Source organism: Rhincodon typus, chromosome 29, assembly GCF_021869965.1.
Source record: "Rhincodon typus isolate 14 chromosome 29, sRhiTyp1.1, whole genome shotgun sequence".
Lineage (NCBI taxonomy): Eukaryota > Metazoa > Chordata > Chondrichthyes > Orectolobiformes > Rhincodontidae > Rhincodon > Rhincodon typus.
The window spans coordinates 36,289,713-36,305,282 of NC_063360.1; the positions used below are offsets into that span (position 1 = coordinate 36,289,713).

The 15,570-nt window shown below is 44.1% G+C and overlaps 1 protein-coding gene across 1 annotated transcript in view; it reads left to right on the top strand.

The window, feature by feature from the left end:
• Positions 1-15,570, top strand: part of yjefn3 (YjeF N-terminal domain containing 3) — a 125,354-nt gene that overhangs the window by 107,979 nt on the left and 1,805 nt on the right. Inside the window, exons 3-5 of the mRNA XM_020529426.2 lie at positions 5,045-5,155; positions 12,089-12,202; positions 13,182-13,329. Coding sequence (XP_020385015.1) covers positions 5,045-5,155; positions 12,089-12,202; positions 13,182-13,329 — 373 coding nt within the window. The remainder of the gene's footprint in view (positions 1-5,044; positions 5,156-12,088; positions 12,203-13,181; positions 13,330-15,570) is intronic.

Below are 15,570 nucleotides of genomic sequence, written 5' to 3' on the forward strand. Positions count from 1 at the left end.
CACACACACACACACACACACACACACACACTCTCTCTCTCTCTCTTTCTCTGCTCGCACTGACCTGGAGGGTGCAAGCCTCTGTCTGCCTCGCACTGATTTACAGGCTGTTAGCCTCTGTGGCTGGCATTGCATATTAGTGCAGAGGGAAAGGCAAGGAGCCTGGCTCAGTGGGGTCACTGACCAATCAAACAGGTGAACACAAAACCATTTGGCACCGTCTTCTGTCAGAGTCAGACCTGAGTGAGGCCAGCAGTTTACACACTGCATACCTCCCAACCAAATACACGTGTGTGTGATAGTCAATGGGGAACAGCCCCTGTGGGGTGAAGGGAGATTATGGTTAGTTGGGGGTAACATCACAGCCAATCAGCTGGCATCTTTGATTACACTGCGTAGGCTTGGGCATGGTCAGTCAGGTGCTTGGTCCTACCAGAGTCTGGACATTTGTGCCGTTGCTACCCAGGACTGGCCCATGGTCAGAGTAGGTCAAACACACCCAGTCTGGAGATTACAAGTCAGGATGCCTTTGAGACACCATCCTGGAGGATGGGCCAAGATTTCCTGCAAAGAGACAAAAGGAAGGGGTGAGTATAGTGAAAGGAAGGGCAGGAGCAGGGCAGCTGGTGAGATGTCCTCAGTGCGTGAGAGTGATGTGCCAAAGGCAGGAAGGGTTAGTCGTTTTGGGTGGGTGAAGTGAGTGAGAGTTCTTGAGTGGCCAAGATGCGTACAATAGGGTGTGTACAGTGGCAGGTGTAGAGTTCATGGTGGGACATTGAGGTGTGAGGTAGCAGGAAGAAGATGGTGGCACATATTCTTGCGGAGCACAGAAGATCATTGGCCTTCTTCCTCTGCTGCCAGGTGTCCTGGTTCACCTGAGACACAGCACTGACACAGGCTGTGATCTGAGCTCAGACTCACTTGATCTGGAGTGTAGCCTCTTGTGGCCGTCACCAGGAAAGAGGAAAGTTTTCGCACCCACCCCCCAACTCCGCGCCCTCACTCCCCACTACCCCCCCTCCCCCACCCCCCTAGCCAGCAGCACCACAGGCTGTCCACGTCCATGAAGCAGGGGGCAAGCTCTCCATCCTCTGGGCTACGCTGTCAAGGAGAGCTGTCGGTCACTGCACAGCGAGGTCCAGTCCTGGCTTACAGCTGACCCTTAAATATGGTACCAGGGTGAATTTTGAAAGTTCCTGGCAGTGATGACAGCTCCTGCCTCTCTAGCTGTGCAGTTCCCCAAGGGCCCAAAAACCTGAGTGCATCATTAACAAGGTGAAGAGGTGGGAGATTAAGTGAGAAATCACTGAGACTCATGGCAGACCAGGCACTAGGCGGCACAGTGGCTCAGTGGTTAGTACTGCTGCCTTATAGCACCAGGGAGCCGGGTTTGATTCCAGTCTCGGGCGACTGTGTGGAGTTTGCGCATTCTCCCTGTGACTGTGTGGGTTTCCTCTGGGTGCTCCAGTCTCCTCTCACAGTCCAAAGATGTGCCGCTTAGGTGGATTGGCCATACTAAATCCAGGGTTATGGGGACTGGGTAAAGGGCGGGGTTTGGGTGGGATGCTTTTTGAAGGGTCAGTGCAGACTCAATGGGCCAAACAACCTCTTTCTGCACTGTAGAGATTCTATGAGATCTCATGAGGGGGAAAGATAACAGTAAATGAGAAACCTTTACCCATGGCGTCAGGATAAGGAAGGAAAGACTTACACTTATATAGTGCCTTTCATGACCTTAGGGTGTCCAAAGGCCCTCAATGAGGTATTTTTTAATTGTAATCATTGTTGTAATGTAAGAAATGCAGGTAGCAAAAAATGGCATGACTAATTTGGACTGAAATGGAGAGAAAACATTTGCACAAAGAGTGGTGAATCTTTGGAATTCTCTACCCTAGAGGGTTGTGGAAGCTTTTATGGTTAATATGTTGAACACTAAGATTGGTAGATTTTTGGGTACTGTGAGAATTAAGGGCAATCTGGATTTGAGATAGAAGATCAAGCATAATCTTATTGAATCTGGGGATTCGGAGAAGGCCTGGTGGTCTATATTGAATTGAAGAAGTGGAAGGGATGGAGATAAATGATCTAGTCCTACATTTCTGATTTCTTACATTTCTATGACTCCAGCATTTTCACCTTTTCACCTCTCCCTTTGTCGCAGCCTTTCTTGGTTCACTGCTTCTGTTACATTTGCTCCTTTGAACTCTTCTGTCACATTCTTTTCAGAGTCCCCTCCTGAAACACTCTCTCTCTCCTCACTGTGTTGGAGTCAGGACTGATTGCATTTCCTCCGATCACTCTCTCCTCGGAACTCAAAACACAGTGGACTCCTCACTCCTTTCGATCTTCCCTTCACTCCTCCAATCTTCGGCTTTGACAAGCCCAGTGAAGATGAGGAAGCTTTACCCAGTAGTGGATCTTCAAGTGTCCTGAAGAGTTGGTCACTATAGCTTGTTGCCAGTGTGGTTTTAATGATCAAGTGATCTAGTTTAAGGAAAAATGATGAGTCTAGTTTAGTTATTTAGTTTTGATGGCAGAAATGATGGTTTAGAAATTTGAAACATTGATGTTGTACAATTTTGGTTGACATCTGAAATGGAAACCAGGTGGTTGTGGGGGGAGAGGAGGAGCTGACGATCTCTCCCTGTCAGGGGCACGATGAATGGGAATGACTTCCATACTCACCTGGACTCCATTTTCTCCAGTCTGGCTACTGGTAAGTGATAACACTCTTCAATAGCTGACACTTTGAAGTTATATTTCTATTCTTAGCTTGAAAAAGTAGAATCAAAAATGTTGCTACTTATATTAACCTGTTAGTTGCCAAATCCCATTGCAGGTTTGCATAGACTTGTTATTCAGCCTGTCGCCCCTCTACTCATACTATTTGTACTTACCTGTTGACACTTTAATTATCTTTTGTCAAATTAACTTGTTGGACTATAACCTGGTGCATTGTGACTTCAGGCTTACAAGTGTCACACGTTCTGAACAACCTGTAATGCTCTCCTGTTGCTCCAGGGCTAATTTCTCTCTATTTCTCTTCACCTCAATGTGCTCATTCACCTCACTCATTTCAAAGATGCCTGGGATCCTTCTCTACCTCTTCTGGTGAGTAGAGCTGAGCACTGCCATTGTGTTGCGATTAACAGAGTCCACACAAACCAGCAGCCAGACTTGGCAAATTGCTATACACAGCAGGGTTCCTCCACTCAGACATCAGAGTTTTAGGATTTTCACACAGCGGGCATTTCCCAGGAACACATTACATCAATCCTTATTTTTCTGTTGATTGGGAATATGCACAAAGTTTGCACAGACAGAGATGTGCGTGTGCTATCAATTTTCGGAACTGCTTCAGACTCTCAGCGTGGAACACCCTCGCCCCCTCACCTCCTTGTGAAAAGCAGTTGCTGGAAATGGATCAGAAATTTCTGTCCATTAATTTAACAAGTGGAAAATCACAGGCCATGATCCAACTATTCACTTTACAACTTTCAAAGTCAGCCCCTAACTGGGAGTACAAAACCAGGAGATAAACTCTCCTGTCACATAGGGATTGCTGCTATTCAACGGGGCAGGCTTGCTATCAAACATTGACTATAGTTTGAAACTTACAAATAAATGATGCTTTGATTTATCTGCAATGAATGAACTCGTGTTTATGAATCTTAGAGCATCCCGAAGCACTTTACAGCCAGTGAAACTCATTTTGAAATGCAGTCACTGTTGTAATGTAGGAAATACAGCAGCCAATTAGCATACAACACACTCAAACCAACAGAATACTGACAATAATCTGTTTCAGTAATGTTGCTGACAGCTGAATGTTCAAGACATCAGCAATAACTCCTCTTTGAAACAGCATCATGGGATCTCTTGTATTCACCTAAGTGTGCAGTCAGAGACTCAGTTTATTGTCTCAATGTAAAGATGGTACCTCTGACAGAGCAGCACCCCCTCAGTCCTGCAATGGGAATATCAGCCTCGCTTAATAGGACTCAGGTCTCTGCAGACAGGGATTACACTTGGGATTCAGGCAACCATTTACCCTGTTTTGCTGTAGACCCATATGGAAATACATTAGTGTGTCCATATTAGTGTGTCTCTCCTTCATTCTTTCTCTAATTTCTACAAGTTGTTTTTTTTACCAGGGGATTATAAACTCTCCAAAAATTGAAGATTAATTTCCAGGCATTGACCTGGGAGAATGGTCTGCAGAGATGCTAGAAATATTGTGTGTTTGTTTTTATTTCCCTCATTTACTTCAAAGACTTTCATACAGTTTTAGGGAGGAAAAGAAAATAAACCTGTATAACTGCGAGTTATGTTTAATCATTAAGTGGTTTATGAACAGCCTATTCACTTTCTGATTGGTTGGAAGGATAGATGTGTCAAGGGAATGATGTGGGATGGGGCAATTAAAACCTGGGCCCCATGAGACTCTGGTGAGGAAATGCAAAGTGCTTTCCCACTTTCCTGGTCCAAAGGTTGGAATTTTATTGTGTGCAAATTAATTTCTTATGATACAACAGTAGCAACCTGCACTCTTATGGTCATAAAGCACTCTGGGGTGTTCTGAGCTTGTTAGAGGTACTGTACAAACCCAAGTCTTTCTTTCTGTTTGAGTGATGAACAGAGAACAGAGTTGGCACACCAAGTTGGGAGGTTTTTTATTCATTCATGGGATGAGGACATCACTGACCAGGCCCATCTGAGTCAATCATATTGCTGTGGGTCTGGAGTCACATGTAGGCCAGACCAGGTAAGGATGGCAGTTTCCTTCCCTAAAGGATGTTAGTGAACCAGATGGGTTTTTCCCAACATATTTCCAACAATGGATTCATGGTCATCATTAGACTCACAATTCCAGATTTTTATTGAATTCAAATTCTACCATCTGCTGTGGCAGGATTCGAACCCGGGTCCCCAGAACATTACCTGGGTTAACGCTCCAGTAGTAAAACCACTAGGCCATCACCTCCCCTAAGGTTAGGGTGCAGAGTTGGCAAAGGCTCTGATGATCTTTCTCTTTCCTCCTCAGGCTTTTCCACGGAGCTCGCTGTCAAAGAAACAGCCAACGATATTGGTGATCTGTGGCCAGGAGCAGAATGGAGCTATTGGTCTGGCATGCGCGAGACACCTTCATACATTTGTAGGTATCTGGGAAGGTGCAGGGTCTACATCTGTGCCATCAGGTATTGGGGAGGTTTCACTGAGTGACACTGACGCTTTCATCCTGAGAAGGGCAGATTTGCAAATGAAAGTAAACTTGTTTCTAAATGATTCATAAATTATTGTCAAAATAGTCAAAATGGAATCAAAGACTTGTTATTAATTCATGGGACATGGGCATTGCTGACTAACTCACCATTTCTCGCCCATCATTAAATGACATATGGTGAGCTGCCTTCTTGAGCCCCTGCAATCCTGGAGTTGTACAGACATCCATAATGCCCTTTAGGGAGGCAATTCCAGGATTTTGATCCAGTGACACTGAAGAAACGTTGATATATTTCTAAGTCAGAATGGTGAGTGGCTTGGAGGGGAACTTGTACGTGGTGATACTCTCCATTTCTGTAGCACCTTTCCTATCCTCGGGAAATCCCAAAGAGCTTTACAACTAATGAAGTATTTTTGATACATTGTGACACTTTCATTATGGAAATCACTTTGAATATGAATATCTGGTTGACATGGTTGATTCAGACCAAAGGGTCTGTTTCTGTGCTGTACAGCTCTATGACTCTATAACTCTAAGTCTTGGCAGTGGGATTACAAGCCTGAGAACTGTGACTTGGAAGTGAAGGGCCCACCCAATGTGCCATTGCCGAAACCACTAGTGATGTTTGATAAGGATGCTGTTGCCCTTGGTAACATTTGCAACATAACTCACCGTGTCCCAATAAATGGAAGACAGGCGTCATATTGACAATCATGCCTGGTGTTTTTTCACTTCAATCATCTATATTTTACATTACAAAGACCTGTACTACAATAAGAAAGGATTTGGATTTATATAGCACTTTTCACAACCTCAGGATTGCCAAGGAGCTTCACATCCAATGAAATACGTTTGTAATAGCCTCATGGTATCACTGTCCCCTGTGTATGTTGAATCTGGCATCATCACCATCACATACAGTAGGTCACTTGGGGAATCTGGTGATAGGCTGGAGTCTCTGGAAAAGGCCAACAGGAAAGTGGGTCCACATTGATTCCAGTTGATTCCGGATCAAATAAATCTGATGTCAGACAATGAGGTCCACTATGATTTTGAAACATGAAAGCATCTTGCTACATCAAATAGTAAAGACTGAAGCTTGTTTGACTTTTTTCATTCATTCACGGGATGTGGGCATCGTTGGTGGGGCCAGCATTTATTGCCATTCCCTAGTTGCCTCTTGAGAAGGAGGTGGTGAGCTGCCTTCTTGAACCAATGCAGTCCATGTTGAAGTAGGTAAATCCACAATGCTCTTAGGGAGGGAATTCCAGGACTTTGACCCAGTGACACTGAAGGAACAGTGATGTATTTCCAAGTCAGGGTGGTGAGTGGCTTGGAGGGGATCTTGCATGTGGTGGTATTCCCATACATCTGCTAGATGGAAGTGGTCGTGGGTTTGGAAGGTGCTGTTTAAGGATCTTCGGTGAATTTCTGCAGTGCATCTTGTAGTTTGTACACACTGCTGTACTGAGCATCGGTGATGGACGGAGTGGATGTTTGTGGATGTTGTAGTGATTGTAATGTGGTCAGCCAGGTGGTCCTCACAGGATATGGAGTACCCTGATTGGGGCTGTTAACCTGGTCCAATCAGGGAGCCCTGGCTGACATTTAAAAAGGGTGAGTGTCAGGGATACTGACACTGAGGTGCCTGACTCTGTATGAAGCAGTACTGTAGTCAAGCACTGTGCGTAAGTAAATAAAGGGTGACTTAGTGACAGGATACCAGCCTCTCTGGAGTTGTTTCAGATTTGGTGCCAATCAAGCGGGCTGCTTTGTGCTCGATGGTGTCAAGCTTCTTGAGTGCTGTTGGAGCTTTGCCTATCCAGACAAGTGGGGAGTATTCCATCACACTCCTAACTTGTGCCTTGTTGATGGTGGACAACGCAGAGATCATTTGATGGGAAGTTCTGAGGAGTTCCTATGGCAACCCAAAATGGCTGCCCAAGACCAGACTCTCAGGCCATCCAAATACATGTGAAATTTCTCTGGATGTGCTTGAAGCGACGCTGCTCATTAGCAGTGCTGAACTAGGATTTTCAACTTGGATCCTTCTCTGTGGTGGAGCAGTTTAAATAATTTATTGCTGATGCCTGTCAGATTCTCAGGAGAGAGAAGATTCACAGATACCAGCCTGTCTCCACCATCTGTGTAACAGCAGATGTTAGCTCCTGCCTGAGTTAGGATTCTGAAAAACACCTGAGACTTCTGTTTCTTGGTTCCTTGTGAAGAAACCGAACCAACAAACTGGATAATTCTACCTTCAGCTTCATTCTGTGATCTTGTTGCCACTGATTTGCAACAGCAGGATATATTCAATCTCTCAGCGGTTGTCATGGATACAAATCTTGTTTTAATTTCTTCCCAGGATGTAGATAATGCTAGCCGATGTTACATTTTTTTGTCTTGTTCCCAATTCTGAATTGCCCTTTGACGAGGTGGTGGTTGTTTCTTCTCCCTAAACCATAATGAATGGGAACAGGAGTAGGCCATTCAGCCCTTCAAGCCTGCTGTGTGATTCAATAGGATCATAGCTGATCCAACGTTCCTCACATCCAGTTTTCTCCACTTTCACAATAAATCACTGCAGTTCCTATTTGACTATCACGGATGATTGAATGGAAATACATAAGGGTACTATTTACAGGATACTGGGGAAGGAGGTAGGGAGTGGGATTAATTGGATAACCTCTTCCGAAGACTTAGCACAACCACGAGCTATTGGAAAGATTTTGTGAAACTTGAAAGTGTTTGGAAAAGATTTACAAGGATGCTGGAGGGTTTGAGTTATAGGGAGAGGCAGAATAAGCTAGAGCTTTTATCCCTGGAGTGTCAGAGGCTGAGGAGTGACCATATAGAAAGTTATAAAATCATGAGGGTCATGGATAGGGTGAAGAGCCATGGTCTTTTCCCCAGGGTAGGGGAGTCCCAAACTAGAGGGTGTAGGTTTAAGTAAGAGGGGAAAGATTTAAAAAGGACTTGAGGTGTAACTTTTTCATGCAGAGGGTGGTGCATGTATGAAATGAGCTGCCAGCGGAAGTGGTGGAGGCTAGTACAATTTCAACATTCAAAAGGCATGGGGAGGTGAAAAGGAAAGGCTTAGTGGTATATGGGCCAAATGATGGCAAATGGGACTGGGTCAGATTGGGATGTCTGGTTGGCATGGCCAAGTTGGACTGAAGGGTCTGTTTCCATGCTGTATGTCTCAGTTCTGGTCACCTCATTACAGGAAAGATGTGGAAGCTTTAGAGGGGGTGTAGAGGAGATTTACCAGGATGCTGCCTGGACTGGAGGGCAGGTCTTATGAGGAAAGGTTGTGGGAGCTAGGGCTTTTTTCATTGGAAGAAGGATGAGAGGTGACTTGATAGAGGTTTACAAGATGATGAGAGACATAGATAGAATGGATACCCAGAGACTTTTTTCCAGGGCGGAAGTGACTATTACGAGGGGCCATGATTTTAAGGTGATTGGAGGAAGGTATAGGGGAGATGTCAGAGGTAGGTTCTTCACACAGAGAGTGGTGGGTGTGTGGAATGCACTGCTGGCCATGGTAGTGGGGTCAGATACTTTAGAGACTTCTAAGCGACTCTTGGATAGGCACATGGATGATAGTAAAATGTAGGGTATGCAGGGTAGATTGATCTTAGTAGGATAATAGGTCGGCACAACATCATGGGCTGAAGGGCCTGTACTGTGCTGTACTGTCCTATGTTCTATGACTCTATGATTTTGTAACTTTGTGATTGTATGACACTGTGACTCTGACTCTATTCCTGCTTCACTGAACAGAAGCATCACTCAACCCGAAACATTAACTCTGATTTCTCTCCACAGATGCTACCAGACTTGCTGAGCATTTCCACCAATTTCTGTTTTTGGTTCCCTTAATAATGAGCTCTGTTTAATAGCTAGGCCCTTTTAGTAACTAGTACATCTTAATAATTAGTGTATCTTAATAAATTACATTGTTTCATGACTAGAACCTTTACATGAATTAAAGCTCAGGGTAAGTCATTTTGATGTGTTAGAGGTCACTGATAGTCTGAGATTCAGCGGCAGCACTTTTGCCTACAGGTTATAGTCTGGATAATGATGGGAGAGGCTCCAAATTCCATTCCATCACACAGTTACCCAGGAATCTGTCCTACTCTTACTTCCTGTCATTGGTGTGTGTTGGAAGGATTTGCAAGTCGATGCATATAGGTACAGCAGGTGGTGAGGAAGGCAAATAGTATGTTGGTCTTCAGAGTGAGAGGATTTGAGTACAGGAGCAGGGATGTCTTACTGCAATTGTACAAGGCCTTGATGAGACCATGCCTGGAGTATTGTGTGCAGTATTGGTCTCTTTATCTGACAAAGGATGTTTTAGTTATGGATAGAGTTTATCAGTCTGATTCCTGGGATGGCAGGACTGACATATGAAGACAGGCTAGATTCAATATGATTATATTCACTGGAGTTTAGAAGAATGAGGGGAATCTCATAGAAATCTATAAAATTCTAACAGGCCTAGACAATGTTAGATGCAGGAAGGATGCTCCTGATGGTAGGGGAGTCCATACAGTCATAGTCACAGAGGCATCCAGCACGGAAACAGACGCTTCGGTCCAACCAGTTCATGCCAAGCATAATCCCAAACTAAACTAGTTCCAGAATCAGGAGTCATAGTCTAAGGATACAAGAGATACATATAGGACTGAGATGAGGAGAAATTTCTTCACCGAGACAGTGGTTAATTGAGAGGTAAGTCTTGGCCAGGGTACATCAGAGAAGATATTGTTTCATCTTCTTTGCAGAGGGGTTGTGATATTCTTTAACATCACAAGCAAAAGATGGCACTGCCAACACTGCAGCACCCTCTCAACCCTGCAGTGGATGTGCCAGCCAGGATCTTTGCACTCAGATCCTGGAGTGGAATCTGATTGTGTAATCTTTCACCCCAGAAACAGAACTGCTGACTCCTGGGGAACTCCACTGAATATGCGAAACTGCTTTTTGAATCCTCCTACAGCAGGTTTGTTTGCTACTAACTGTCTTAATTGTGCAGACAGCATCCTACCTGACTGTGAGAGCCCAGACTGAGCTCCATCAAGTTTGGGACCTTAGTGCTGTGCATGGCTATCTGATATTCTACACTTAGTCTAAATGCAGCCCATCAAACAAACAGCAGGGGTAATTTTTGCTCAGTACTCACTGTAACAGGTGAACGGGAGGGTGGGGGAAGAGGACAGAGTTATTGGTCAGGGTTAAATATGAAATTGAAAACTGCTGTCAGGACATGTTTTAATAATACACACATACTTCATAGCAAACAAGGTATGCAATCCTTCCTGAGGTGAAATATAGATCTATCAACCCATCATAAATAGATATATATAGCTCAAGCTTAGGCACAGAGGTTTTATTGCAAAGGGATCAGAAGTCATTCTGTCTTTTACCAAAAGAACTGAACTCCACCTACTTGTTCAATAACCTTTGCAGTTCTAAGTCTCTGATCCTTGGTCACTACTGACACTTCACATACTGCATACCAGCTCCAGAAACTCTCTGAATGTCTCTTGCCCCATTGTTCTTTCCTGGCAATTTATTCTGCAATTTGAGTGTTTGCTCTTTGTATTTTTGCTCTCTTCCCTCAAAGGGTGAAATGTGAAGTTATGGAACAGGAGAAGGCCATTCTGCCCCTCCAGCCTGCTCTGCACATGCAATGCAATCTCACTCCATAAATCCATCTTCGCCTCATTTAGTTGACTCGATCTGTCTCAGATGCAGAATTTCCAATTGGTCCACTATCAAGTGCTGTTTGTGGAAGAGAGTTTCAAACTTGCACTAACCTTTGCATAAATGTCTTAATTTTGCTTTTGAAAGCTCTGTCTCAAATTTTTACTCTGCCCCCGAGCCCTCAACTTCCCAGACAGCAAAAATAGTTTCTCCTGACCTATATTAACTGTTCCCCCAGATCATTGTGAAATTTTTTACCTGTTAGCCAGCTAAAATGCAGAGAAAACAATTCCAATTTGTGCATTCCCTCCTGGTAACTGAACACTTGGTGTCTGGTATCATTGCAGTAAATATACACTGAACTCCTGAGGGAACCATAAAGCTGACTAACACTCAGACAGGTCATGATGAAAGCTCTCCTGCCAAGAGTTGAACCATCTTTTCAGCAGACAGTGGACAGTTAATCCTGGACGGCAGGAAGATTCTGAGCTTGAGGAACAAAGAGAATATTTGAAGAATATGTTGTCATGCAGAGAGGTGTTAATACTGGAAATGACAAGTACTGTTGAAGCAATAACTATCATTTTCCTTAAAAGAGAATTGGGTCAGTATTTTGAATGAAATGAGTAATGAAAGGTTGCAGGAAAAAGGCGGGGTTTTGGAATTAGAACGCAAAGCTCCAGATGCTATGGACATGATGCCATGCTTGGCCTCTCATTATGCTGTAGGTTTCATAATTCGGAAATAATTTACATTTATACAGCACATTGGGTGAGCAAAATATCCTGAAGTGCTTCACAGGAGCTGACAAAACTTTGATGTTGAGCTGCACAAGGAGGTATCTAGGACAGGCGACCAAAAATGTGGTCAAAGAGGTACGTTTTGAAAGGTCATAAAGAAGTAGAAAGATGTAGAGGATCAGAGAGGAGGGAATTCTAGAGGTTGAGACCTAGGCAGCCAACACAGAGCTTTGATTGATGAAGGATTTACAACCAGAGGCCAGAATGGAGGAGCATAGATATCTTGGAACATTGAAAGCTGGAAAACGTTAGAGAGAGGGTGAGAGGTGAGACCATGGAGAGAATTTTAAGATGAATGACACTTCTGGAAAACAATTTGCTAATAAACAATGCTTTGCTTTTCTGACAGAACTACGAACCAACCATTTATTACCCAAAACGTTCCTGCAAACCCACCTTCCTGGACTTCACAGTTCAATGCGAGAAAATGGATATTCCATTCCTGTCCTACCTTCCAGCTGAGGTAATCAAAACTGATATTATTAATTTCTCTAACATGTTAGGAGGGATACAAACAAAATGTTTTTAAAAATCTCATTCTCAGCATAAGGAACACAGGAACATGCATTTCAACAATTGTTCTTTGAACTGATTGGTAGAAATTGCACCTAATGGTTTCCATTGTACATCCAGAAAATAGGCACAACACAAGTAGCCTCTGACCTTATGAAGGTTTCTGAGTGTAAAATGGGAGCAAGGAGGCCTAATTTCAGGAACCTGAGGTTAGATACAGAATAAAACTCTCGCCACGCCATCCTCCCATCAAACGCTCTGAGGACAGGGATAGCAGGAGGTTACATACAGAGTAAAGCTCCCTCTACACTGTCCCCATCAAACACTCCCAGGTCAGGGACAGCACGGGGTTAGATACAGCGTAAAGCCCTTGCTACACTGTCCCCATCAAACACTCCCAGGACAGGGACAGCACAGGGTTAGATACAGAGTAAAGCTTGCTCGACACCATCCCATCAAACACTCCCAGGACAGGGACAGCACGGGGCTAGATACAGAGTAAAGGTCTTTCTACACTGTCCCCAACATACACCCCCAAGACAGACACAGTATAGGGTTAGATACAGAGTAAAACTACCTCTACGCTGTTCCCATCAAACACTCTAAGGACAGGGACAGCATCGGGTTAGATACAGAATAATGCTTCCTCTACATCGTCCCCATCAAACTCTCCCAGAACAGGTACAGTCCAGGATTAGATACAGAGTAGACCTACCTCTACACTGTCCTTATCAAACACTCCCAGGACTGGGACAGCACAGTGTTACATTCAGTGTAAAGCTGCCTCTAAATCAAGTATTTTGTTCAGGTACTGAACCGCAGAAATTTGGAGGAGCTGAAGTCTAAAGATGGGATTCAGTTTAGTTTACTCAGACTTTGTGAAGGATGAAATGGGGCCTGTCATTAAAGCTGCTTTCTTCTGTCTGTAGGTCCAGCTGATCAATGATGCCTATAACCTGATAATAGATGCTGTGCTGGGACTCTCAGACGAGACAGGATTGAAGGAGCTGTACGCCAACATCCTGGCCACGATGAAACATGTGAAAATTCCGATAATTAGCATTGATGTCCCTTCAGGTGAAGAAAGATCATTTGGTCCATTGTATCCGTTCTGGACTGTTGTAGCTTAGTTGAATTAATCCCATACGTTCCCCACTGCCTTGTGCAAATTAGTCTCTTCAAGTGTCTATCTGATTCCTTTTCTCTTTCCCTCTCTGTCTGTTTCTATCATTAATGTGACTACAGTTAGTGACAGTCCATTTTGATCTGTCTCTACATATCCTCAGTCTGTTGAAATGACCTGTGATCCTGGACTGTTTCAGCAGACACAAGATGGAAAAGTGAAAAACCACTTCTTTGTACAAATTACATGGGTGATGTTGTTTTTCAAAACAATAAGGGTGGCATGGTGGCTCAGTGGTTAGCATTGCTGTCCCATAGCACCAGGGACCTTGTTGTGATTCCAACCCTTGAGTGACTGTCTGTGTGGAGTTTGCATATTCTCACTGTGTCTGTGTGGGTTTCCTTCCACAGTCCAAAGACGTGCAGGTTAGGTGGATGGGTCATATTAAATTGTCCTTTACTGTGCAGGCTAGGTGGATTGGCTGTGGTGAAAATACAGGGTGAGGGTGGGGTTCCCTTCAGAGGGTCAGTGTAAACCTTGATGGGCTGAATGGCCTGGTTTTGCACTGCAGGGATTCTATGACGAATGGCAGCCAATCATTTTACAAAGCTTGTGACTACAGAATTGTCAATCTCCACAGAAAATGCTCCAGAAACCTGTCTCATTCACAAACATTGCTCTCCATCTGTTCAAACAGAATGCACAACTGATGAGATAGGTTTTTATTTATCCTTTTATTTGAAGGATTTTTAGATGCAGTGTTTGTATGGAGCCCTGATTGGGTTACAAATTAAACAAGCCATTAATGAGGTTCAGAACTCCTACAGTTGTTCTGTATTTGTGAATGTTTGAATAAAAATTATAGCTCATGATTTTTATGCCAAACCTCTTTATTTCTAAGAGTTTGTCTCTTGGTTTAAGAGGCAGTGGCATTAGTTTGTTTGTGAACATTCCTCTTCATGTGTGGTGACCACAACTGGACTCAACCCTCCAGTTGCCACCTCTTCCAAACTGGCTTGGCTGGCCAATGATACTCACGGGGGTGGGGGGGGGGGGGAGGCGATAGTTTGGAAGGTCGATGAGGGTGATTTTGGGGCTGATCACCTCTTCCTTCAAATTTCACAAACATAGAAACTAGGAGTAGGCCCTTTAACTCTGCTCTGCCCTTCAATATGATCATGGCGGATCCTCTATCTCAATGTTATGGCCCCACTTTCTCTCCATAACCTTTGATGCCTTTAACACGTAAACATTTATCCACCTCCTTCTTGAATATGTCCAGTAACTTGGCCTCCACAGCTTCCTGTGGTACACAGTTCCACAGGTTCACTAACCTTTGAATGAAGAGGTTCTTCCTCACCTCCATCCAAAACGGTCTACTCAGCACCTTGGGAAACGGAGCAGATCATCCAGCCCACACAGCTTCCCCAGACAGGAGTTCAGGGAGAGAATCCTTCCACCTTTGTAGCCCCTGGGCTATCTCTGACCAATTATACCGATCTCCTCATCCCCTACCTCAGTTTCTTTGCTTTTTAAGCAGTTTATAGTGACGCTGTCACTTCTAGCCTGAATGGAGATGATTGTCTAATTCTACCCTCAGTCATATCTGCAGGAAAATCTGCTGTAGGTGACTGGGAGTAACTTTATGCATTTGGTTTTCTGTTCCTATCGATCACTGACTGCCTTTTTTTGGAGAAGTTATCCCGCTTTTCACTTTGGTGTAGTTTTAGTATGAGTTCCATTTGATGTAATTTGTACAGTCTCCTTAAATAGCTTCTGTTTGCTGTAATTGGACCACTTATGCTGAGTTCTAACATAACTCTGACCATGCTTCCAACTCATTGACTGGCATAGGAGCGTCATAAGAACATAAGAGAATCAGGAGTTGGCTATTCAGCCCCTTGAGTCAGTTCTGTTATTGAATATGATTGTGACCATCTTGGCCTCAAGTCTGTTCCCCGGGACACTTGCTTCCCAAAGTTCACCTTGAATACATTCAATAACTCACCTCCCACAGCTCCCCGAGATGTCCAAAGATTAACAACTCGCTTAGAGGGTTTTAAAGTCCTCCTCATTTCCACCTTGAGTGGATGACACATTATTCTGAAAAAATACCCTGGTTCTAGATTTCCCCATGAAGGAAGACATCCTCTCAGCATGCTCCCTCTCAGCATGCTCCCTGTCAGCATGCTCCC